Source organism: Myotis lucifugus, unplaced genomic scaffold, assembly GCF_000147115.1.
Source record: "Myotis lucifugus unplaced genomic scaffold, Myoluc2.0 scaffold_1997, whole genome shotgun sequence".
NCBI lineage: Eukaryota > Metazoa > Chordata > Mammalia > Chiroptera > Vespertilionidae > Myotis > Myotis lucifugus.
The window spans coordinates 1-27,583 of record NW_005873045.1 but is presented as its reverse complement, the minus strand read 5'-3'; the positions used below and the strand labels follow the sequence as shown (position 1 = coordinate 27,583).

The 27,583-nt window shown below is 43.7% G+C and overlaps 1 protein-coding gene and 1 long non-coding RNA gene across 2 annotated transcripts; one reads left to right on the top strand and one right to left on the bottom strand.

Moving 5' to 3' along the window:
• On the bottom strand, positions 1–25,280 carry SPATS1 (spermatogenesis associated serine rich 1; the record flags this gene model as incomplete). The annotated part of the gene is given in 8 exon segments (XM_014450314.2): positions 1–300; positions 7,552–7,667; positions 10,377–10,439; positions 11,040–11,160; positions 19,294–19,455; positions 20,953–21,077; positions 25,128–25,225; positions 25,228–25,280. Coding segments are annotated over 8 exon segments (803 nt in total), but the record flags the coding sequence as incomplete, so codon positions are not given.
• LOC106695653 lies at positions 4,572–5,872 on the top strand. The gene is made up of 3 exons (XR_001346692.2): positions 4,572–4,682; positions 4,910–4,996; positions 5,665–5,872. It is a non-coding gene; the product is annotated as an uncharacterized LOC106695653 (long non-coding RNA).
• Positions 25,281–27,583: the final 2,303 nt, after the last annotated feature.

Sequence of the window (27,583 nt, the reverse complement as noted above, 5' to 3'; positions counted from 1 at the left end):
CCTCACTCTACAGTCCAAACAGCAGTCTCTGTGGTAAGCAAGACAGGTAGGGTCCTTTCCAGGAGGGTTCCAACTTGCTTCCCTTCCAAGTCTTGATTAGAACAAATATAGTCTTCTGGTCGATGGTGATGAAACGGAAACTCAAGAAGAGGGCTTTGGGTCAGGAGGCCTTTGAACCTGAGAGAGATTAAAGTAGAAGAGATACCTAGTACATAGTTCTTAAGAAATTTGGTCCTTAGTTTCCACTGTAGGAAGATGTTGAGTCACTCCGGAGCCCACGGGAATCAACTGCAGCCAACTCTAGGTAAAAAAAAAACAAAAAAACTTTGATTAAAATTTAAACCCTAGGAAGATTGTCAAACCCATTCTACCAAAAGATTATATAGCATTCAAAGTGACAGAGGGTATTAAACACAAACATAAGCTAGTAAAACTCCAGTTCCCCCAATTAAGCTTACTTTTTAAAAAATATCTGATTAATATAACATATAATAATTTATAGAACTTTTGCTTCAGAAAAGGACTAACCAAAATAAGGTTTATTTTCTAACTTCATTTGTCCTTGGGTGCAGTCAGCAAATGACACTAATTGGATTTCTGCTATCAGTCTCCCTGAGTACATTGATATAAGCTATTTACTCTCTGTTTAGGGAGGCAAAATGCAAATCATTTACTCTTAAGTGTCCTTGGTTTAGGGAAGATAGGATTTACTAGATGGCTCCAAATTGCTGTTTAACTATTTCAATTTCCCTATTCTACTTATCCTCGCTTATTGGCCTGTATTATTTATGCAATTTCTTTTCAACATTTTTTTTACACACATTAAATAACAAGCTTTAGAAACCACTTTCTTTCTCCTTCAAAATGTATTTTCATGCCTCATGCTTTCTCTATTATACCAAAACCATAATTTTAGAATTCTTAACCCTTAAAAACTTAATTTTTAGGTGGCATGTAAGTAATTAATATTCCTCAGATTAGCAATACATTCACATTTTAAGAGATATCCTATATAATAAAGCACTAAGATGCTAATTAGACCAAACAACAGAATGACTGTCTAGTCGACCTTCCAGATGACCTTCTGGACAAAGCCGGGGATATGAGGGCCAGCTGAGGCAGCCAGGGCTGCGAGGGCCAGCTGGGGCTTCAAGGGACGAGCTTCTTGCACAAATTTCATGCATCATGCCTCTAGTCCTACATAATAAAAGCCTAATATGCAAATTGACCAAATGGCAGAACGACAGGTCACTATGATGCACACTGACCACCAGGGGGCAAACACTCAATGCAGGAGCTTCCCCCAGCCCTCAGGCCTCAGGCCAGCCAAGGCGGGTGCCAGTGAGGGCCCCCCAGATTGCCCCACCGGTCACCCCGCACAGGGAGGCGACCAGCAGTGGCAGCAGGGGGTGGGGCTGGTGAACAGGCAGCACCAGGCCAGCCAAGGCGGGTGCCCCCAATCTCCCAGCCGGTCACCCCACAGATCGGTCCTAATTGCCAGCCAGGCCTAGGGATCCTACCAGTGCACAAATTTTGTGCACCGGGCCTCTAGTTTCAAATAAAATACAAGATTTATTCATTAATAGATTCAAATCCATCCTCTATATTTTCCCTAAGAGGCAAATTCAGACTAACTAATGTTTCAGTATCCTGTTATTTCAAAATATTTAGATGTTTATCATTTAACCCAGCAATGCTACAAAGCCTTAAGTTATCAAAGACTTCGGAAAATTATGTATATGCCTATGAGGCTGGAGAAAAGGGCAGGGGGAGAAGGGAGCAGGCCCCGCAGCCAGTTCCCAGACCTCTAGCTGCCTGGATTCAAAACTGCCACATTTTTCCTTAGAGATAACATGCTAAGGTTTGGGTGATGAGTTCAGCTTCTGATAGTAGCCGGACTGTTAAGGAAAGAAATGTTCTTTGGGAAGGGGGTGAGAATGTGGCCTTGGGATCTAAAGGCTCAGTGAGGGGTCCCTTCCTTTTTCCCGTGACCCATATGCTCCCTTTCCCAGATAGACATACCCGACCTTCAAATCACTCCCCCTTCTTTTCCTGAGAATAGCATTCCCAAGATAGACATTGACTCGGATCTATGTATACACTTGTGGGCCCAAAACTGGGTCTAGCTGGTCAGCTAGGCCACATGGGTCTTCCAGCAGAGGTTTTAACTCTGTTTTGTGTTGTTTTTTTACACGACTCCAACTCCTTTTACAACCTAGAAAAGCTGGTTCCTGGTGGTGCAGAGGCCTCAGGGCTGGTTGGAGCCTTATCAGGACAGCCCTCCTCCTGAGGGGGAGGCTGGGATTGTAAATCTTGGATGTTCCCTTAGATTGTCCCCCGGTCGCATAGGGAGGGAAAGGCAGGACAAGGGATCTCATTTCTCTGTCTGCCCTTGTTCTCTTTTAGGCTTCTCTACTTTTACAGGGAAAAGGATGACTGGCCCTTTCCTCCAACCGAGAGCACAGTCAATCTCTTCTTGAGTGACTGGACTTTTATTATTAACATTATTTATAATTATTACTGAAAAGCTTTATCGTAAGTCCCTCATTCTAGTTACATCTATTTATTATATCTTAACAACTATAAGATTTTAAAGCCAATTATTACCTAAAGCATTTTCTTGACCAATTTTGTAAGAGGGATAACTCAGTGTGAAAGTACTATTTTATTTTTCTCTATAAAAACAGGACTGCCGCCTAACCGGTTTGGCTCAGTGGATAGAGCGTCGGCCTGCGGACTGAAGGGTCCCGGGTTCGATTCTGGTCAAGGGCATGTACCTTGGTTGCGGGCACATACCCAGTAGGGAGTGTGCAGGAAGCAGCTGAATCGATGTTTCTCTCTCATCGATGTTTCTAACTCTCTATCCCTCTCCCTTCCTCTCTGTAAAAAAATCAATAAAACATATTTAAAAAAAAACAACAGGACTGCCCCTACTTTACTGCTAGAGGGTACTTCTACAGATCTGTTCCTCCCAGTGTTATGGGGAAAAACAGAACATTGATGACTAGTTATGGTTATGGGAAGTATTAATTATACTGTTAACTATGATTGCCCTTTCTGTTCAAAGAAAGGACATACCAACCTGGCTGGGAGTCGTACGCCCCGGGACCTGGGAGTCACCCTTGGAATGCGTTCCATCCTCATTCAAGAACTGCCTATTATCATGGAAGCATTAACCTTGTTGCCCAACCCAGCCTGCATAGCTTACTTTCCCATATTCATAAACCAGGAAAGAGCGAATAAAGTCACTAAAAGATAGAAAGCCAACATTACATTACAGACACATAGACAGAAATCTCACTAGCTAAGAGTTTCTGGTGGCTAACACCCTGAGTGGGAGAGCAGGAAGAGTCCCCAAGATTAACGATTCTTGGCAGCTGATGGGACATTCTGCAATCTCTGTCACGTGTTCAGCCTAACCATGCATAACTGGGCTTCCCCAAAGCGGGACTTGCCCCATCTTTAAACAAATTAAACAAACAATGAAGAGACATAAAACATCAACAGAAAAATTCTTACACAGGCACACACAACACACTAAAAGTTTACACCACAGAATCCCCTGCATTAAGAACCACTAAAGCAGAGCAATCTCTTCTGTCCCTGGTTCAGGAACTGCCCCTTCCCAGAATCTCGGCATTCTCCCAATGGACTATTTCAGAGGAATGTATTCCCTAGGCCTAGAATTTTTGCTTCCCATCCTCGGTAGGTCCTTTGTGATTTTGTACTCAACCTCCTATGTTGGAGGTTTCTCATACTCCCCAAGATCATCTTCGTCTCCCTCTGGCCACTTCCCTCACAGGAGAATGGAACCACAGATCAGAACTCCACACTCACTTTATGTCCAACACACATCCCAGTCACATATACCTGACCTCCAAGGATACACAATCACCACAGTAGTACTCAGTCCAATTTCCCACCTTGGCTCATGCATGAGGTTACCTGACTGCCGCAGTTCTTGCTTGGGCCCTTCCTGCGTTGCTGGCTGACTCTCGATCCCAAGCTTGTAGTCAGCCCAGGGGTAATGGCTGTCCCTCCTCACCAAGGCCACCGCAACTTGGCAGCGGAGCACTCTTCCTCAGAAGAGGGGTCCAATTTGCCCCATGACGACCAATGGTATCCCGGACAAGCCCCCAAATTGTAAGAAATAAGGCGAGTCCCCAAATTCAGAGGTCCTGGTAGAACACAAAGCATACTCAGGAGCCAGGCAGCAAGGCAGATTGTCCCCCAATCACATAGGGTGGGAAAGGCAGGACAAGGGATCTCGTTTCTCTATCTGCCCTTGTTCTCTTTTAGGCTTCTCTACCTTTACTCCTGCAGGAGGGCGTGCAGCAAGGCAGGACACGGGATCTCGTTTCTCTATCTGCCCTTGTTCTCTTTTAGGAATCCTGACACACACAACCTGTCCCTCACTCTTGATTGGAGCTCAGGCTCACAGTCTTTCGTGATTGGCTAATTCAAAGGGAGGGGTTGGCCCCCAGGGGAGCTGCAAGTCACGCAGTCCAAAATGGCGGCTGTCTAAACTGTTCTTTGACAGAAAAGATGACTTGTTTATTCTCACACTTAGTCTCCTCAAAACAGCCACGGGTGAGCACATACATGTGCGTGAGGGTGAGTGATGGAGCTCTTCACCTGTCAGCGGTCAGGAGTGTCATGGAGGAAGGCCTGGCCACGGAGAAGTAAGTGCCCACAGAAATTCACAAATCCAGTAAAAATTGCCCTGATTTCCAGGGGATGGAATGTGGCCCTGCAACTTCAGAAATGTATGCATTTGATAACATGTTTAAATCATATCTACTCCGGCTTAGAGCAACACCTAGGAATTATATAGACCTCTTGGAAATGTAAAGACGACTACAAATCTTCTGAAACTGTATTTTGGTTGTTTTTCTTAATCCCTTTCCAGTGTGGGACTCCTGCCCTCAAGCAGTTTCCTGTTCTACGTGGATAATCCCATCTGAGTATCCTGCAGAACCTTCGTGTTCATCTACTAGTAGGTTGTGTTCTCCATTATCCACCCACACAGGACGCTACAGCTGACATACTTAAACTTTAAGTAACAGAAGGGCACAAATATTAGTTTTTACAGAAGTCGATGTCTTTGAGAAAAATTTGTTGGCAATCTCTTTTTTTCCTGTTTCTACATTATTTCGTTTTATTTTCTTTCCTGGGTTTTGTTGGGGAGCGGGGTGGGCCTTGTGTCCCGGGGTAAGAGAATCAGCACAGAGATACGCTGATGTTAACCTGAGGGGGGTCAGGTGCAGTTGCTGGCAGTAGCCACGTGTTTTATGCTCATTGTCTAAAGGCATGTATGACAAGAGCATGAATGTGCCGTGCTCTAAGCCTGCCTCATAGCTTTGGCTGGGTCTGAATGACACTGTTGGAATGAACCAGGTTATTAAATAACTGGAAAGGAGCGAAGGGAAGGGCAAATTTTATGGGAATGCCATTTGTGCAGCTTTGCCAGACAGCTGCAATACAGATGCATGCCCAGAAAAGTCTGGGTGACCTAGGGAAGGTACTTGCCTGTCCATCACACCTGGGAACGGGTCAGTGGCCAGAGTAGACATGGCCACTGCAAGTGCAGGAAGATTTGAGGTACATAAGCACCTAAACTAAGGAATTCCCTCTCTTGTTGCTCTTGCTCTCTTGCTTGCTCAGGCCTGACACCTGGCCTGCAGGACTCTCTCGCACCTGCATTTGCCCACAGCCATGTGGACCCCACATAATGAACTAAGGACAACAATTAGCCTAATGCTACACCGGACCCAGTTCTACCATGGAACGGAAACTCTGGACACTGGCTTCACTCTTAGCTCTGCTGAATCCCCAGCTGCCCATCTTCCAGGATGGTTTAAGGGAAATGGGACTTCGCAAACCTAGAGATGTAATTCCATGCAAATAAAGATCACTCATCCTCCTGTGCAAGTCTCAGAAAATATTCCTTCTTGAGATATCATAAGGACCCAGCCCCCAGCACTCAGTGGGGAGAGGGATACCCAGCTTCCACCAAGAACATGAAGACAATGTTTGACAGGAAAAGAAATTGTGTCTCATGTCTTGGGCACTCTGAGTCTCTGCATGGGCCAAATTCTCTCTTTCCACTCTAAGGTTTTAGGGAGGTCAGATTTGTACCTTTCAGTAGCCAACCAGTGGGGTCTCAGCGGAGAAGGAGATTGGCTATGAAAATGCTGAGTCATTGGTCTGACTGCTGAGAGTCACAGCCTGGCTGTACAGGGGTGGCTTTTGTATCCACCTCCTCCAAATGTTTGCTTCTTGCCTGATTGATGAGAGATCCTAAGACTCATGGCTGGTGCTCACTGAGCTGTCATCCTGCTTGGCTGTGTAGGCAGACAATACGGAAGTGGGGAATGGAGTACCAGCATTAATTACCTGATGGAGAGCCAGCCTTCACCTTTTTCTGACATGTATTGAGTGGATAATAGAGAAAATCGCAAAAGGAATTAATGAAATAAAAATAATTTTACCAACATTAATGAAAGCTCACATGTCTGCATCTTACCATCAATTTGAGGGCATCCTTAGAAAATTAAACGGAATAAAACTGAGTATTGACTGTACAGTGGGGGTATTGTATCAATGTTAAAATTCTCTGAATTTGATATTTGCATTGTGGTTGTTGGAGAATATCCTTGACCATAGGAGATATATACTAAAGTTTACAGGTGTGGCGGGGCAAAGGGTTATGATGTCTGCCACTCACTCTAGAATAATTCAGCAAAATAATAATAGCAATAATATGAGAGAGAGCATGCATACAAATTTGAACGGATGTCAACACTCATAGAATCTAGGTGAAGGATATGTAGGTATTTGTAGATTCTCGCAATTTTTCTGTAAGTTTAAAAGTTTTCAAAATATAAAGTTAAAAAAGGCAAGGCACAGTGATTCCTTATCAAAGTCAGACATTTGATTGAGAACAGCCACACAGACAGATGCAATCAACTGGAAGAAGCTCCCCAGAGGGCCCGGTGCATGCTCTCTGGGCCTGTTTCTCTCAGGAATGTCTTGGAAGGTCCAAAGTACCTGTGGACAGAGGCATGGAATTAAAGGTTGTGTTCCATTAAAAGACTGAATTCTCTGCCCTAGCCGGTTTGGCTCGGTGGATAGAGCGTTGGCCCGTGGACTAAAGGGTCCAGGTTTGATTCTGGTCAAAGGCACGTACCTCACTGCAGGCTCGATTCCTGGCCCTAGTCGGGGTTCATATGGGAGGCAACCAATCAATGTGTCTCTCTCACATCCATCTTTCTCTCTCTTTGTTTCTCCCCATGCCTTCCACTCTCTAAATATCCATGGAAAAAATATCCCTGGGTGAGGATTAACAACAAACAAAGAGACTAAGAGTTCTCAACCAACACACTCAACCCATGAAGTGGGGCCACCTGGGACCACCTGGGGCAAAAGACACCATCCACTCTGGAAGAGGCTCTGCCTTTTCTCCTCTCCACGGAGAAGCCGCTCAAAAGCCTGCTCTTCTGGGCTGGCCTCCAGTTTTTATGCTATTTTTTTGAAGGTTTTTTAACCCACCAGTAGCGTACAAACTCTGTATCAAAGGGATCGATGACTGCCAACTGTCCAGCTCCTTAACTTCTCTTATCTCATTCTTCAGCATGTTGGCCTTCTCCTTTACCCAGAAAGGCAAGCTGTAAGGAGAAAACAACACCCTGAGTTTGCATTTGTCTGATGCAAAATTTATAAGCATGGTCAGTAAGAAGGCCTCCAATTTAGAAGATCAGTGTCAACATAAAACACCATGCCAATTGTTCACCATTTGCCCCTGCCCCACACCCAGATCTTTCTTCTTCTGCCCTTCTCTGTCCGGGAAGCTGACCCCTGCAGCTGTCATTAGCTTGACTCCTCTCTGAGTTGGGCTTGGCTAATGAGAGGCATCAACCAAAGATGAGAAGGTGAGGAGACAGGGTGGGATGTTTCTTACCTAGTTCCTGCCCTGTCTCCTGAGGTACCCCAGTTCTGGCAGCGGCCACATTCTCCACTGCCACAACTCCTTCTGAACAGCCCCTCTACTCCCACTGCTCTGCAAACCATGATTCCTCCTCTTGCTACTCAGCTTAGGAGTAGTAAAAGCTTCCCACTGCCAGGAGCCCCTGGGTGCTTCACCCTCCCATGTGAGTTCTCACAACTTGCTCACACATCTGTAAACACTTCCTTCATTAAACTGCCTTCAGATTCCCAGCTGAGTGTGCCTTCTGTTTTCTGCCGGGACTTCAGCTAATGCAAACACCCAGGGTCCTCCCAGATCTGTTGAGATTTGAAATTACATATGCTGGGCTGGGCTGTGTGTGCAGCTCTATCAGGCAGTGAGACTAAGAATGTTTTTATGTTTTGGTAGCTAGAACTTCCATTCTTTTAAGGCAGTGGTTCTCAACCTTCTGGCCCTTTAAATACAGTTCCTCATGTTGTGAGCCAACCATAAAATTATTTTCGTTGCTACTTCATAACGTAATGTTGCTACTGTTATGAATCATAATGTAAATATCTGATATGCAGGATGGTCTTAGGTGATGCCTGTGAAAGGGTCGTTAGACCGCCAAAGGGGTCGGGACCCACAGGTTGAGAACTGCTGTATTAAGGAGAAATGCACCATGGGTGGGGGAAAGCCCTAATAAACCTGTTGAGGGTAGGGAAGAGCCTGCAAGGAGAAAGAGAAGTACCATGTAGACCAAAGCATGTCAAACTCGCAGCCCGAAGGCCACATGTGGCCCACAATGAATATTTTTGCAGCCCAGCCAATACAACGATATGTAAGAAACGTTTTAATAAAAATTTCATAACTTAATTTTTACAGTATCCTGTTCTACATAATTATTAATAACGAACTACAATGTTCACTAATGACCAATTACTATAACCGTGTTGCATTCATTTCCTTTACGTGCCTTACTCACAGGCGCACCATTTCTCTCCACTAATGCTAGCAGCAAATATTTTAGCAGTCGATGGCCACGTCATTAGTCTTTACTGACTTGTTTGGTGTGCGCAACAGGAAATATTTCGCTTTCAGAGAACAAGAAAAATAGGTTTATTTGTGTTACGCTTATTAATTTGTGCAGTTATTCAGTGTCTGGTAAGTTAATGTTCAAGAAAAAACATTAATTTTTATTAAAATGTACTATTACTTTATGTTAACGATGACTCATTTATTTCAGCCCTTTGTATTGAGCATGTCTCTATCGAAATAAACCTACGTTTCTTTGAAAACTGAAGCTTTTGGATTTTTTTTGCAGCCCACATAAACTTAAACCTTGTTTATTTGGCCCGTGTTAGTCTTTGAGTTTGACATGCTTGATGTAGACAATATTGGGCATGAAGGTTATCATTTAAAGCTATCATTTAAAGACAAACCCAAATAATAGAAGCTCAAGTAAAAATAGCAGAACAAAAAGTAATATACTGACACTCTTTCTAGGTTGGAACCTTACTTCAGTAAATAAAGTTCAGAATGGAACTAAGCCAAAATATGAGAACAGATGAATGATACTTTATTCAAATACAGGAATACTCCAATGGCTTCCTCTCTGCCTTTTCACACTCTAACCATCCTCCCTGGCTGCACTCATTTAAGCATGTGTCTTTCTTTGCCAACAATCTCTTATGTTTCAGAAATCAGGGACCTTGTCTTTTTGCTCCATTTACGCCCCCCCACACACATAGTGCATACCTAGCACACCACCTGGCATCTGGCAGTTTGTCAATCATATCTTGTGAGCAACCCAGCTGTCAGAATCCTCAGAGACTTGCCTCCAAGTGTCTCACCAACAACCCTCTATACAAACTGCCCTGCCTACCTGCTGGGATTCAAAAGGTCCCTGTGTGTTGGGTGTCTATGAGTTCCTCCATAAGAGAAAATAATAATTGATATTTTCATAAAGATCCTATATAATAAAAGCCTAATATGCTAAGTGTCTGGTCGTCTGGTCATTCATTCAACCAATCAAAGCGTAATATGCTAATGATATGCTAAGAATGCTAAGGCCGCTCAACCGCTTACTATGATGTGCACTGACCACCAGGGGGCAGGAGCTCAATGCAGGAGCTGCCCCTGGTGTCAGTGCGCTCCCACAGGGGGAGCGCTGCTCAGCAGAAGCCAGGCTCATGGCTAGCAAGCACAGTGGCAGTGGTGGGAGCCTCTCCTGCCTCCGTGGCAGCACTAAGGATGTCCGACTGACGGCTTAGGCCCGCTCCTCTAAGCCATCAGTCAGACATCCCCCAAGGGCTCCCAGACTATGAGAGGGCGCAGGCCAGGTTGAGGGACCTGCCCCCCACCAAGTGCACGAATTTTGTGCACCAGGCCTCTAGTAGGATAGTAACAAAAACATGGTGGGAGAACTCACTTGGGAATTCGTGGAAGAGGCTCAAGTGGAATAAATGTATCAAGTTTCTTTTCATAAGGCACTCTGAAAAACAGAAAGGTGGTCATAAAATTGACTTGCATCTACAGCAAAGAGGTCAATACATCATTGCGTTCAATAAGATGTCTTATTTTCTCATTTTAATTGTCATCTATGGGCTTCAAAACTGTAAGGGCCGTAATGCCTATTTTATCATTTTTAATGAACATCATTAAATCAAACAGTTAATTTTTAATTGGTATTTTTAATGTAATACACCAACTATTTTTCTTTTAATTTAATGACCCTCCCTTTTTCCTTAGTCACTTCGGTCTAAGTTTAGTTCCAAGTATAAGTGAACCCAACTAGTAATCACTAATCAAAAACCTAATTCCGTATGAAAATAGAAAAGTCTTAAAAGTTGTGGTAATAATAATAGGAGTAAAATTAACAACCACTTTTTGTAGTAAAGATCCTACGTATAATTTTAATTATATACTCATATGTGTGCATACATTAATGAACTACATATGGACATTTTTAGGAATTTTCACCAACCATGTGTTGTTGTGATCTACCCTTTTTAAAATGGAATTTATATGTAGTAAAGAAAGATACAAGTCCTTTCAATTTAACTAAATAACCCTGGTATTAGCATATACTTACAATGAAAAATTCACTGGTGGGAGAGTTGCTCCTACTTTGTAGAAGTCCTTACTCTGTTCTGGGTACATATATGGATTATCTCCTGGAGTTAACGTTGGGATTCCATTCCTGGAATCAATATCTGTGAACGATGTTTTTAAAAAAAATCATTAAAATGCCTAAAAATGATCTACAGATTTGCTTTAAGGATTGCTGTGAGGATGGAAATAAGATAATGTAGTGCTTTATTGTGAGGTGCATACAGGTGTCTTAAAGTTCTGTTTATAATTGGCTTCCCTTGAGAAGATGACAAAAGTGTGAGCCTACGTTGGGGACATTTTCTGAAAGGTGTTATGATTACCTCACCCTGGGAAAGAAGAATAGCTAAGATTTGGATTAAAATGAATGATGAATCTGAGACATCTCTGCACAAGGAGCAAAAACTCTGGCTTAGCCCGGCCGGCATAACTCAGTGGTTGAGCATCAACCTAGGAACCAGGAGGTCACAGTTCAATTCCCGGTCAGGGAACATGCCCGGGTTTCGGGCTTGATCCCCCGTGTGGGGTATGTAGGAGGCTGCTGATCAATGATTCTCTCATCGTTGATGTTTCCATCTCTCCCTCTCCTTTCCTCTCTGAAATCAATAAAAATAGACATTTTTTAAAAAACTCTAACTTAACTCTTTCATCCCTGAGCATGAGTGCCCTTTGAGTCCCTGAATCCTATAAAGCTTGAGAAGCAACTGTCTTTGGGGCCGTGCCTCTCAGGGGGAAAATAGGTAACGAGAGTCCTGCTCCTCCCTCTGCTTCAAGGACTGGGGCTGTGCTGCACCAGGAGGTGGCCTTCCCCGTGAAGAGGAGCCACACTGCTTGTTCAGCTAGAACTATGACACCCAACTCAGCCCCTTCCAACACCCGGGAACAAGTAACAGATGAGTAATCACTTGAGCTCGAAAGGAGACAGCTGGTACAAGATAGTCACTTCAACCCACCTATCTGACACCAGATGCAAGAGAGAACAAGCCTGGACCGCAAGACGAACTGGCCTTGGGATCATGTTACGGGCCCCGGACTGAAGTGGTCCGTTTGTGCGCATCAAAGCCCAATAAGACACGAACAGGAGTTTGCAGCCAAGAAAGGAAGGATTCATTAAGGAGATGGCACCATGCCCGAGAGTCACAAGTGAGCTAATGCTCAAAGACCTGGCTCCCCGATGGCTTCCAGGCGATGGATGATATAGGGGGAAAACCGTCAATCATGGTGGCTGAAGGAGTTAGGGTCATGGTCTCTACTGATGGGTTGAGGCTAGGGGTAATTGATCGTTGCATCTGGTCCTGATGTTAGCCATGGAGTTCTTCTTTCTGAATTTGCAAGGATTTGTTCAGTGGGATCTGTTCTGCTTTTCTGGGCGCTGAGCTAACAACTGAGGCCAAGACATTATCTTTTTTTTTTTTTTTAAGCAGCTCTCTTTTTTTATGAATTAGTTTATTTGTTGTTGTTAATCTTCACCTGAGGATATTTTTCCATTGATTTTTAGAGAGAGTGGAAGGGAGGGGAGAGAGGGAAACATTGAGGTGAAAGAGGCACATCGATTGGATTCCTAACGCCAGAGCCTGCAACCGAGGTACGTGGCCTTGACTGGAATCGATGCTCTTTCCGCTGAGCCAAACCGGCGAGGGCTAAGACATTACCTTTAGTTTGAGAACTCTGACTGTAGTCAGTAGCCCAGGACCTTGTTCCTAAGACTAGTGGAAGCTGACCAGGGCCTCACTGTCCCGAGGCTTAATGAGTAAGCAAGGGAGAAGGAGGTGAGTGAGTCAAGGCCCTGGGTGAAGCCAGTTTGAGTCAAAGGGGAAGGGCAGATTAAAGAAAATACGGTCTCTGGGCTGTTACAATTAGAAGCAGGGCTAGAGGCACCCAGTGAACAGGACTCATTGTCTTCCTTTTAAATGCTGGTTTGGATATCACTCCATTCAACTGTACCTATGAGGCGAGCCAAAGGAAGAGCTAGGGAAGGTTTTTGATAAACTGCTTCCAACTTTCCCAAATTCCTCCACCAAACTCAGAGAAGCCACCTCTAATAGGTGGAATTACTGGAGAATTTAATTATTTTCCATTCTCTTTCAAAAGCCTTTTCAATTGCTACGACTCTTCACCTGAATTTTTTATTAGCTCTTAAGAGTAATGCAATCGCATCAACCACACCCCCGTGTGGAGTGCCTGCTGGGTCTGAGCGCAGAGGGTTCCAAGCAGGGAGAGTGGAGTGACCCTATCTTTTGAGTCCCAAACCCGGACACTGAGAAGTAAAGAGGAGGCGACAGCAAGGGGTGGTGAGAAGGGCTGGGACTTTGGAGTCAGTCGTGCTGGAGTGCAAATTCAGTTCTGCAGTTGCTAGTTCCGGGCCCTCCAGCTACTTATGTAACTTCCCTACGCCTTTTTATAAATTGTTTCCTTCAAATGTCCACTTTGCAGAGTGATCATGAATACTTAATGAGAATAATCTGGCCCCATAGTAAGCGCTCACGTAGCATTTGTTATTATTATTGGAAATCAGGACGAGGCTAATAGCACCCCCATTCCAAATCTGTTTTTTAATTTGGAAAATGCGATTGCCAACTAGCAAAGGTATAAACCTTTGCCTAGGGAATCTTATCTAGATGGGGAAATAAGACATGTATATAAGGAAGTTAAAGAACATTATATTAGGTGGTAAATGCCATATACTATAGGATAGTAATCCTAACATTTTAGCACACCTCAGCATCCCCTACGGAACTTGTTAAAAATGCCACCTCCTAGATCCCAACCTAAGAATTCTGTTTCAGAAGATCTGGAATTGTTCCCAGAACCAGCATTTAAAAAATATATATATTTGTATTGATTTCAGAGAGGAAGGGAGAGGGAGAGAGAGATAGAAACCTCCATGATGAGAGAGAACCATCATCGGGTGCCTCCTGCACGCCCTCCACTGGGGATCGAGCCCACAACCTGGGCGTGTGCCCTGACTGGGAGTCGAGCCCTGACCTCCTGGTTCATAGGTCAACGCTCAACCACTGAGCCAAGCTGTCTGGGCCAGAACCAGCATTTTTTAAAACAAACTCTCAGTTGATTATGATACAGGTGCTCTGAGGACAACTTCGAATCTACTAAATTTCACAAGATAATGTCAGCAAGCAGAAAAAAGAACCAATGGCTTGTGCCCAAGTATAAGATGTTACTTTTAGGGAAAATCTCCCAAACAACACCTCTGAGCTCATATGCTTATTTAAACTATCTATAATAATAAAAGGGTAATATGCTAATTAGACCAGATGGAGCTAGGCAGGAGAGAAGCCCGGTCCCAGATGCCAGAGGGAAGCCTGTGCTGGCAGCTGGGGGAAGGAAGGCCTACTCTTGCAGGAATTTCGTGCATCGGGCCTCTAGTTAGGTATATTATGGGATCCTGATATAATTTCTGAGTATTCCACAAAAACAGGTATCATCCCAAAGTGCTGGCCACTGTGTATCAACCGCTGATGGATCCATAACACATCGTGCTTGTTTATGCTTTCAGGTAAACCAGCCAATCTCCTAGCGAGAAAGATGTGCAGGAGGTAGAAATTGACATACACATTAAAATTAAAGATCCATATCAAGGAGCAAACTGAAATCAATAAAAAATATATATTTTTTAAAAGGCCTTGGTCGGTTTGGCTTAGTGGATAGAGCATCGGCCCTCGGACTGAAGGGCCTGGGGTTTGATTCTGGTCAAAGTTGCAGGCTCGATCCCTGGCCGGGGTGGGGGCGCATGCAGGAGGCAACTAATCGATGTGTCTCTCTCACATCGATGTTCCTCTCTCTGTGTCTCTCTCATCCTTTCCACTCTCTCTAAAAATCAATGGAAAAATATCCTCGAGTGAGGATTAACAACCAAAAAAGAAGTCATTGCACAGTCACCTAAGAAGTAATCAAACTAAGACAAACCAGATATCAGTTTACAAGAAATGCACAGGACAGATCTAGCTGGAAGGGGGGCGGGGGGCGGCAGGGTGAAAAAAAAAAAAAAAAGAAATACACAGGACAGAGGAACCTGCCAAATATATCAAGGAATGTAATCAGCTAAATCCTGACTATGGCAAACTCTAGACTAGGGATAAACGAGTTTCCTCACCAGATAAATTGCAAGGGAAAAAAGGAGGGGGACCTAAATATTACTTAATCCTCACCAGAGGATATTTTTTCATTGATTTTTAGAGAGAGTGAAAGACAGAGAGAAATACCAATGTGAGAAAAACACTTTGATTGGTTGCCAGGCCAGGGAGGAGTCTGCAACTAAGGCATGTGCCCTTGACTGGAATCGAACCCAGGACCCTTTGGTTGGCAGGCCAGTGCTCTATCCACTGAGCCAAACCAGCTAGGGTGGAACCTATATATTAAAAGAGACTTTTCAACTAATTTTGGAGTGTGAACCTTATTTAAATCCTAATTGAGACAAACTATAAATATTTTTTAAATTATGGCATTTGTGAAGCAATTGGATATTTGAACACGGAATATTTGAGGATATTAGTGAATTGTTGCTGTTTTTCTAAGCTATGAGAAGGGTATTGTGGTCATGTTAATAAAAATAATCCTTATCTATTAGAGGTACATACGGATACATTTACAGATGAAACTATATGATGTCTAGAACTTGTTTTAAAATAATTCCTGGGGAGAGGGGTAAAATGAAACAAGGTTAGTCACATGTTGATCATTGTTGAAGCTAAGTGATGGGCACATCTGGTTACATTATGCTCTTCTCTCTACTTTGGCACATGTTTGAAAATGTCCTTACTAAAAAGTTTTCCTTTTTAATGAAGGTAATCGGGGTTACCACTGGAGTAGGGGGAGGAAAGATGTTGTATTTAGGGAGGGGCCTATTGGAGGCTTCAAATATAAAGATAATATGCCATTTCTTAAAAGGAGTGAGAAGCATATACGTGTTTTGGAATTTTATTCTATATAGTCAATAAATGCACCTCAGTATTTATTTATTTTTAAACCTAAAAGGAAGAAAGGAAACGAAATGATCACAAAATTTAGGATAATGTTGAGTTAGGAGGGAAGTGATGGGTTGGGGTTAGGACTTGGATCATATTGATAATCTCCTTCTCTTTTTTAAAATATGTTTTTATTGATTTTAGAGAGGAAGGGAGAGGGGAAGGGAGAGAAACATCAATGATGAGAGAGAATCATTGTCATCTGCCTCCTGCATGCCCCACACTGGGAATTGCACCCACCACCCAGGCATGTGCCCTGACCAGGAATCGAACCGTGACCTCCTGGTTCATAGGTGGATGCTCAACCGTTGAGCCATACCGTCAGGCTCCCATTCACTTTTTATTTTTATTTTATTTTTATTTTTTATTGATTTTTTACAGAGAGGAAGGGAGAGGAATAGAGAGTTAGAAACATCGATGAGAGAGAAACATTGATCAGCTGCCTCCTGCACAGCCCCCACTGGGGATGTGCCCACAACCAAGGTACATGCCCTTGACCGGAATCAAACCTGGGACCCTTCAGTCCGCAGGCCAATGCTCTATCCACTGAACCAAACCGGTCAGGGCTCATTCACTTTAAAAAAAAACAAAAACTTTAATATATGATATCACGCTATGTTTAAACTTCCACAGCTTGCTTCTTTTTTGTTATTGTTAATCCTCACTGGAGGATTTTTTTCCCCATTGATTTTTAGGGGAAGAGAAAGAGAGACTGATGTGAGAGAAACACATCAATTGGTTGCTTCCCTGCCCCCCTCACCCCCCACCCCCAACTGGGGCAAATGAACCTGCAACCCAGGTACGTGCCTTTGACTGATAATCGAACTCTCGACCCTTCTGTGGGCGGTCAGACGCTCTACCACTGAGCCATGCCGGCCAGGGCATCCCATTCACTTTGGCTACACACCGTCACTGGCCCAGTTCTGGTCAGTGAGACATGAGTGGAAGAAGGTCTCCTAAGGACCACATGGTAAAACTTTTCCTTCCTCCTAAACGGGGACGGCAACAAGAGAGTTTCCTCTTTTTCTGGTCGTAAATACAGACATGGTGCTTGGAACGGCAACAGCTATCTTGTGACCATAAATGATAAGCATTTTTGATAAGACAAACTCCAACACTATTAAGAATGACAGAGCCTAAAGACAGAATGAGCCCATATCTTTGATGACGTTACTGGGCAACTAGACCATACAGGCCACCTAGATGTCAAAGCTTCTTGTTAGACACATAATAAATATCTTATGATTTAAGCCTCTGATAATTTGGCTTTTCTCTTACTTGCAGCCAAGAGCATTCCTAAGTAATACACACCTAAACTTGGTCCCTTCTTGGTTTTTCTCAGTTGTTTCAGATTTAAACCAGTTGCCCTGGCCGGCTTGGCTCAGTGGATGGAGCCTCAGCCTGCAGACTGAAGGGTCCCAGATTCGATTCCAGCCAGGGTCACATGCCTGGGTTGCGGGCTCAATCCCTAGTGGGGGGTGTGCAGGAGGCAGCCAATCAGTGATTCTCTCTCATTATTGATGTTTCTCTCTCTCCTTCTCCCTTCCTCTCTGAGATCAATAAAGAAATATATATTTTTTAAAAGCAGTTAAATCTGTCCTCCTTGTTCTACCCTATGGCTACATCTCAGTTGGGAGTGGGAAGTAGGGGTGTGCACAGCAGGCTTACATGACTTCCAGGCTTTGGGTCCTGGGCTACTGTCTGCACACCACACTGGTATCTGCTGCTCACCTTATCTCTGCTCCTCTCTGAGAGTTGGAATTTATTTCTGTTGTCTGCTAAAATGTGACATCCAGTCTGAGCCTCAGGAAGCCATCCCCTCCACAGTGCATCAGGTGAAGCATAAGTTTATTCTTGTAAGATCCCTGGCTTGATGATTCATGGTGCATTACACCGTGGCCTCCCGCATGCCAGGGTGAGCTCTCCTGGCTTGTTCTCTCTCTTTCTCTCATTCCCTCATTCCTTCACTCTGTCCCAACCTCCACAGCCTTCACAGGGCACCGAAAGGCAGCTATTCTTCCCCACCTCCTGGATGGGCGAGCCCTGAGGCTGGCTTTCTCTCCATCCATTGCCCACAGCTTTCACTGCCTCCAGCTCAGAGTCAGGGAAGAGGCCACCTCCCTCTGAGGCTCGAGGTCCTCCCCCAGCCACACTCTGAGGCAGAAGCCCCCGCTATTTTCATGTCCAATCACCCATAGATTTTGATCTCAGGAGTTGGGCTCCTCAACGTCCCCCTATCAGTGACGACCCTCCTATCTCCTCTAGTCTGGCTTTTCATGTATTCTCTACCTAAACAAAATCCTTGGGTTTCAAAGCTATTTGTTGCTGATATGAGTTTAAAAGCCTATTTTAAAACAAAAAAAAAATGAGTACTTTCTATTTCTTTCTCTTTGTATTCCTGCTACAGCGATTCTATTCATCCCTGAAGCTGTGGCTGCCTCCCACACTGGTATTTCTGTAGAAGAGTGTGCCATAAAAGGTCTGCTGGTACTCAGCAACACTTTAGGGTCTTTAATAAATTATGAGACACAGAACTCACAGAACAAGTTAGATAGATAGATTAGATAGATAGATAGATAGATAGACAGATATGCTCATGACAATGACCTTTAATTAAATAAGCTGAAGTAATACACACTTCAGGCTAAGGTGTATGGGATGTTTTCCTTGTGAAAAAATCAAGTACAGTGTACATGCATGTGACAGACAGCATCTAATTGAAACATACATGCTTTCCTTCAAACTCCCATGAAGGTTTCTATTAATAAGTATCTGAGAGAACTTATCTGCTGGCTGAAATGTCACATTAGCATTTCATGAGATTCAGAGAAAAACAAAAATGTGGATCAGCGTCTGCTGTGAGTTCTTTGCTGAAAAGTGCAGCCTGCCAACCATCCCCTTCACTCGCCTATCATCCTGGCTGCACTGGCTGGCACGGTGGCCTCGAAATGCTGGGCCTGCAGAGTCATATATATATATATATATATATATATATATATATAATTGATTTTTTTTACAGAGAGAAAGGGAGAGAGAAGAGAGTTAGAAACATCCATGAGAGAGAAACATTGATCAGCTGCCTCCTGCACACCCCCTACTGGGGGATGTGCCTGCAACCAAGTACATGCCCTTGACCGGAATCGAACCTGGGACCCTTCAGTCCATAGGGCGACGCTCTATCCACTGAGCCAAACCGGTTAGGGCTCAGGGTGTTTTCAGGCGTTGCACAGTTAAGGGCCCAGGGGGCCACATTACCATATTTCTTCCTCCCGAGGCACTTGTCCACTGTCCTCTCTGCCAGAGACCTCCTGTTGCCGAGGAAGACGCCCTGGAAGAAGCACTGCTTCCCGATGTGGTAGGTGTGGATGTTGCTGCTCAGCCTCGGGTAAAATGTCCACTCTGGACGCTGCCCGTCTTCTGCGGGACATCAGAAAGCCTTCCGTTAGCACCGCTGCCAGCCCCAGAATGCAACGGGACGACAAGGGGTCGAGAAAACTCCCCCGGCACCCTCCGGCTGTACACCCGTTATCCACATGCAGGACTCCTTGGTCCTACATCAGGGCAGGTTGGCCGCTGTGGGACTAGACACGAAAGGAAGGGAAGTGGGGAGAAAGCTAAGAGGCCTCTCCCCCCCCCTTTTTACCCTCTCCTCCAAAAATGAAGCCAATTTTTATGGCTGGAAGTGATGTATGGGTTGGGAAGCTCAGAGACAGTTTTACAAGCACCTGTGGTCCAACCTTCATGCTGATGAGCAGATAGGAAGAAGGAAATGCCCATCAACCAGGGAAGGGCTGGGCCAGCCGTGACAACTTAACTGGGTGGAATATGGTGTTGGCAGCAACAGTGGCATATGCATGCACGACAGTGACACTGGCATGTGTGTACATGTGATTATGCAAATGAGAAAGGCTGCGGCAAGACCTCGGGCAACTTACTGAACCTCTCAGTGCCTTTGTCTCCTCATCCTATACTTGCTCTATAAAATTGCTAAAGGGATTTTACACAATAAAAGATCCCCTGAAAGCTCTATGGTTGCTTGAGAAGCACTTGGGCTCTGTGGTCGCCAAGAAAGAACAAAGGCTTTGGAAGCAGCCAAGTTTGGGTTCTGAGCCCATCACTCTACTCGCTCGCCATGTGTGCTTGTGGTCACTGAATCTCTCCCAGCCTCAGACTCCTTCTGTATGAAATTATTAGCCACATGGATCGATATGTATTGACACAGAAAGAGCTTCAGGATCTATTTACTTTGAGTGAAAATAGTTTGTATACTATTTTCTACTAGTGAAAATATGGTCGAATACTACCACCCATCTATCTATGCATACGAACATATGCATTTCACATTTTTGGAAGAATAGTGTATATATTAAACTCTTCACAGCTTTTGGGCAGAATGGGAATATTGTTGGGAAAACACTGGGGAAGAGGTTTCTTTATATATTTCTTTTTTTTTAATCCTTATCCAAGGATTTGTTTTATTGATTTGAGAGAGAGAGAAAGAAAGAGAGAGAAACATTGATGTGAGAAAGAAACATTGATTGCTTGCCTCCCATATGTGCCCTGGCTAGGAATTGAGGCCACAACCTAGGTATCTGCCCTGATGGGGAAGCAAACTCGCAACCTTTGGTGTATGGGACAATGCTCCAACCAACTGAGCCACCCAGCCAGGGCTATCTGCTTCATTATTTTAGCATTTTGATACTGTTCTTTTATGGTCTTTATATAAAGGCATTTTATTTTTGGAGAACGTGTAACGATGTTTTCCCCAGCATAGTTGTTCTGAGAGTTAGAGATGAAGCGTGTCAAATGCCTGGCGCCTAGTGGGTCTTCGGTGCATGGCGCCCAACAGATGGCGGACTCCTGGACGGACCCTGGGCTTGGAGGCACGTGGAGGAGGATCTAGGACGCACTCACTTGTCTGCGGCTTTAGCAGGCTACACTCCTTGAGGTATTTATCCTTTTGGATTTCAGGCAGTGAGGTTTCAGAGGCGTGATCAGAATGCGAGCCGGAGGATTTCAGGTCCACATCTGCAGCAGGGCTGGCAAGGAAGCGGAAGGGTTAGAGTCTTCCAGGTGCTCGGGCTGGTATTTAGAACCCGATCTTACACATCTTACACCAGAAATACCCTCACTTATGATGATTAGGCCCACCCTTCCATACACACTCGTGAGCATGTAATTCATTTATTCACAATTTGAGAGATTAAAATATATTCAAAAGATGCATGCTTAAAAACCGTTTGGTGGGTTCTCAAAAAATGTAATATAGAATTACCATAAAACCCAGCAATTCCACTCCTGGGCATTTAGGATTTACCCAAAGGAATTGAAAACAGAAGCTCAGTGGGTTGGAGCATCGTCCCATACACCAAAAGGTTGCAGGTTAGATTCCCCATCAGGGCACATACCTAGGTTACAGGTTCAGTCTCCGACTGGGGTACATAGGGGAGGCAACCAATCAATGTTTCTCTCTCACATTGATAGATCTCTCTCTCTCTCTCTCTCTCTCTCTCTCTCTCCATATCCTCGGGTGAGGATTTTAAAAAAAAAGAACTGAAACAGACACTCAAACAGATATATGTACATAAATATTAATTGCAGCATTATTCATAACAACCCAAAAATAGAAAACACTCAAATGTCCATCAACAGATGAATGGATAAACAAAATGTCACGTAGACATACAATGGAATATTATTCAGACATAAAATGGAATGAAGTTCTGACATATACTACACATAGATGAACATTAAAAACATTATGTTAAGTGAAATAAGCCAAAACACAAAAGGACAAATACTGTATGATCCCACTTACATGAAATATCTAGAATAGGTAAATTCAGAGAGACAGAAGGTAGATTGAGTATCAGGGGCTGAGGAGAGGGGAGAATTGGTAACTATTGCTTATTAGATACAGAGTTTCTGTTTGGGGTGGTGAAAGTATTTTAAAAATAGTAGTGATAATTGCACAACACTGTAAGTATAATTAATGACACTGAACTGTACACTTAAAACAGATAGCCCAGCCGGTGTGGCTCAGTGGTTGAGCGTCAACCTATGAACCAGGAGGTCACAGTTCAATTCCTGGTTGGGATACATGCCTGGGGTTGCAGGCTTGATCCCAGGAGGGGGCGTGCAGGAGGCAGCCAATCTATGATTCTCATTTATGTTTCTCTCTCTCTCTCCCTCTCCCTTCCTCTTTCTGAAATCAAAAAAGCATATTTTAAAATAAATAAAATATGGATAAAATGTAAATGTTCAGCTATGTATATTTTACCACATTTTTTTTAAAAAGGGATGATGTACTGATACATGTTACTACATTGATGAACCTTGAAAACATTGTGTTAGATTTAAAAAGTTAGACACCAAAACCCACATATTGGTGATCCCATTTATATGAAATGTCCAGAATAGGCAAATCTGTAGAGATAAAAAGTAGATTAGTGGTTGCCTAAAGCTGGGGGGTAGCAAACAAAAAAGATGCATGTTCAATAAGACCATTAAATGGAAATTAAAAAGCAATCACTATGAAAAGAAGAGGAAATCATCAAAATCAAACCTGGATTGAAATGGTTCTATAATAACGGAGCAGTATGCTTGGTACTGAACTTCTTGGCAGTCGAAAGGACCTACAACAAGGTACTGTGGGTGTCAGCAGAAAAAGCAGCTGGTGTAAGCAGCTTTGCATGGGATGGATGGCCTTGGCCAATGTTTTCAGTATCTGTTATCAAGTCATGGGTCCTTTTTTCATAAGATTACATCACCCTTATATTTGAATAGCTTCAAAGCAACTTCATATGCTTGTGTTTGCTCCCTACCAACAACCTTGTGATGCAGGTTGGGCCAATAGAATCATTTCCACCTAAAAGGAAAATGGACCTTCAAAGAAGTTAAGGATAAAACACACCTAGGAAGGGTCAGAGCTTGGTCTACAGTCGCACTCTAGACTGTATTGCCTAAAAAATCATAACAAATCCTAGTGCAATAACGCACAAGTTTTAAATAAACATATCTTTGAACTTTGATAGGGTGCAGATAGAGCAAAAAATAAAAATACAGCCAAAACCGGTTTGGCTCAGTGGATAGAGCGTCGGCCTGTGGACTGGAGGGTCCCAGGTTCGATTCCAGTCAAGGGCATGTACCTGGGTTGCGGGCACATCCCCAGTAGGAGATGTGCAGGAGGCGGCTGATCGATGTTTCTCTCTCATCGATGTTTCTGACTCTCTATCTCTCTCCCTTCTTCTCTGTAAAAAATCAATAAAATATATTTTTAAAAATACAATAACTCAGAACCTCCAGTTCAGAACATATGGTCATTTTGACAGTGGGATAAAATAAATCTCTCCTAAATATTTTTGAAAAGGCTTTGCTGAACAAACTGCAAAAAAAGATTGCAAGGATAGAGGACACTTTCTAGAAGAACTTTAGAAGTATTCACCTACTTTGTTTGCTGCACAAACATTTATCTGAATACATTTTGTGGTGGGCAGTGTTCTAGACACTGGGGATCCAAACACAGTCCCTGGTCTCAAGGAGCTTAGCATCGAGGTGCAGAAGACATGGACAGATAAACAGGTGATGGTGGAAGAGTGAGTAAATACAGCATGGGAAGAAACAGGTTTTAAAAAGAATAGTATATGATCTTAATTGTGTCAAATAAATGCATATTTATATGAAAAAGAAATTGAAGTCTTATTCTTATGCATATTAAAAACATCACTATCTCTATATATAAAAGCCTAAGTGACCATCCGATTGTTCCACCAGTAGTTATGATGCGCACTGACCACCAGGGGGCAGACGATCGATGCACAGGCATGGAAACATGGAACAGACTGATGAATCTTAGAGGGGTGAGGGGAGCAAGAGATTAACCAAAGATCTTATATGCATAGTAGAGGGCTGGTGCTCAGATTCGTGCACCAGTGGGGTCCCTTGGCCTGGCCTGCAGGGATCAGTCAGGGAGGGACGTGGGAGGTTGGCCAGCTGGGGAGGGACCACGGGAGGGCTCCAGGGCGTGTCTGGCCCATCTCACTCAGTCCTAATCAGCCAGACCCCAGCAGCAAGCTAACCTACCAGTCGGAGTGTCTGAACCATGGTGGTTAGTGCACATCATAGTGAGCGGTTGAACAGCCTTAGCATATCATTGGCATATTATGCTTTGATTGGTTGAATGGAATGGACGACTGGACGACTGGACACTTACCATATTAGGCTTTTATTATATAGGATTATTGATATCAGAGAGGGAGGGAGAGAGAGAGAGAGAGAGAGAGAGAGAGAGAGAAAGAGAGAGAGAGAGAGAGAGAAACATCAATGATGAGAATCATTGATCAGTTGTCTCCTGCACGCCCCCTGCTGGGGATCAAGCGTGCAACCCTGGCATGTGCTCTGACCAGGAATCAAACCGTGACCTCCTGGTTCCTAGGTTAATGCTCAACCACTGAGCCATGCTGGCCAGGCTATTGTGATTTTTTTTAATGCTGGTTTTATATTTTCAAAATTTTTACAATGAATTGAAATTACTTTCATTATAACAAAATTTGTTAAAATAAGGTTTTCAAAATTTTTACTGTAAAAGATATGTACACAGAGAAAAATACACAAAACATAAACTATAAATACACTATTATAAATAATTATGGAGCCAACATCCAGGACAAGAAACAAACAAAGCAAGGCCAGCCCTCCCCGCCTGCTCCCCAGAAGCCATCAGTGTGTTCCTTTCCCAGAGAGGTAACCACTGTCCTGACTCGGACCCTCATAGTAATCATTTCTCCGCTTTTCTCTAAGATTTGCCACCTAGGTGTGTATGTATGTGTTCCTAAAACACATAGTTTCATTTCACTTGCTTTTGAACTTCCTAATAGCAAGCACTGGCACCGCACTTATTATATGCCAGGGAGTCAGCTAATCACTTGCCCAAATTCACACAGATGCTAAGTGGGAGAGCTGGGATTTTAACCTGGTCTGGCTCCAGAATCCATGTTCTTCCCAAAGATGTCGAGCTACCCATCAGACTGTTGGCTCCCTGGTCAGAGTTTGCCCCACTGTCAGTGGCTCCTCACCGGATCCGTACTTACGCTGGGCGAGCAGACACTCTGCAGGGGCCCGGAGGCTCACTGACACTTGGACCTGTGACAACAGGAGACGAGGGGCTGACCCTTTGGCCAGAGGATGCTGTGTTGTGTTGGCAGAGCATCCCTTAGATTCCAGAGAATCCTTGTGTCTAGTACCTGCAACACAGAGATATCACCATTTGATTACATTATGACAATACTTTCCACTCTATCTTGTTCCCTAGATTATAATTTTTAATTAATAATGTTTAATGTTGACATAATTGCAGGTGTCCCCCTTTTCCATGCCTTTTGCACCCCCACCCCACCCCCACACCTTTCATTCCCTTGGCCTTCACCAAACTACTGTCCGTGTCCACGGGGTATGCATATATGTTCTGGAACTCATCCCCTCACCTTCTTTATCCAGTCACCACCACCACCCTCTCCTCGGGCACCGGCCAGTCTGTTCCATGTGTCCACGCTTCTGGTTCCATTTTGTTTATCAGTTTGTTTTGTTCATTAGATTCCACATATCAGTGAGATCACATGGTATTTGTCTTTCTCTGACTGGCTTATTTCACTTAGCATAATATACTCCAGGTCCATCCATGCTGTTGCAAAGGGTCAAAGTGCCTTCTTTTTTTAATTAACATTTTTTGAGCACATATTGTGTACTGGATATTATGTTGACATCTCACACACATTTTCCCCATTTAATTCTCATAACTACGCACAGACGTAGGTATTATTATCCTTCCATTTTACAGATGAGGAAACTGAGGCTCAGAAGGTGAAGCAACTTGCCTAAAACCACATAGAAAGTAAACATCTTGGCCCAGATTTGATCACAGTCCTTATGACAGCACAGTCTAAAATCCTAACCATTATGCTATACTAGAGGCCTGATACACAAAATTTGTACAAGAATAGGCCTTCTTTCCCCAGGCTGCCAGCACCAGCTTCCCTCTGGCACCCGGGACCAGGGCTTTGCTCAGGCCGCCCGCAGGCACCCGAGACCCAGGCACCTGGGACCCGGGCTTCCCTCTGGCCCCGGCTTCATCCAGAAGGATGTACAGAATGATGTCCAGTCTAATTAGCATATTACCCTTTTATCATTATAGACTAGAGGCCCAGTGCACAAAAATTTGTGCACTGGGGGGGGGGGGGGTCCCCTCAGCCCAGCCTGCGCCCATTCACAGTCCAGGACCCCTTGGGGGATGTCCATCTGTCAACTTAGGCCCACTCCCCGGGGGATCAGGCCTAAGCTTGCAGTCAGACATCCTTCTGGCAGCCAGGGAGCCCTCGGGGGATGTCTGACTAAAGGCCTAGGCCCCCAAGGGATCGGGTCTAAACTGTTAGTTGGACATTCTTAGTGCTGCCATGGAGGTGGGAGAGGCTCCTGCCACCACCACTGCGCTGCAGCCATGAGCCAGCTTCTGGCTGAGTGGCACTCCCCATATGGAAGTGCACTGACCACCAGGTGGCAGCTCCTGCATTGAGTGTCTGCCCCCTGGTGGCCAGTGCGCATCATAGCAACCGGTCATTCTGCCGTTCAGTCAATGTGCCATATTAGCCTTTTATTATTATTATATAGGATGTTCCTATTTCCCCCCTTTTGCCCCCTCTACCCAGTTTTTGCCCCCTCTACCCAGTTCTTGCCCCCCACTTCTCTCTGGCCCATCACCATACTGTTGTCTGTGTCCATGGGTTGTGCATATATTTTCTTTGGCTAATCCCTTCTTTAAATTCACTTCTTTAAATTTTTATTTTCAGATAAATGCTTATAACTGCACTATTATATATTTTGTATTATATCATTTAGAATTAAGATATTTTTTAATTGAACCCTTGTAAATTTTAGCACAATTTAATAAATTATGCTAGAAGCAATTAGGAGATTTTTCATGTAATGCATACACATTTCAATTAATATTTTATTAATTTTTAATTTTTTAATATTTTAATTTGAAATAATCTAATACATGTAAAAAAACTATAAAATACTACAGCATATTATATGTACCTTTCACCCAATTTCTTAGGTGTTAATAATTTAAACATAACCATTATATAACTAACAAAATTTGGAATATATTTTTCTTATAATCTCTTTAATGTTACTTAATCCATTTACTTTGTTTTTGTTAATCTTCACCCAAGGATATTTTTCCATTAAATTTTAGAGAGAGTGAAGGGAAAGGGAGAGACACATTGATTGGTTGCCTCCTGCACATGCTTTGATAGGGACTGGGGATCAAGCCAGCAACTGAGGTACATGCCCTTGACTGGAATCGAACCTGGGACCCTTCAGTCCATGGGCTAATGCTCTATCCACTGAGCAAAACAGGCTGCAGCGTAATTCATTTACTTTTAATCTATATTTGTCTTTATATTTAAAGTGGGTTTTGTTTTTGATTCGCCCTCATAATCTGTCTTTTAATTGGTGCATTTATGCCACTGACTTCAGAGTGCTTACT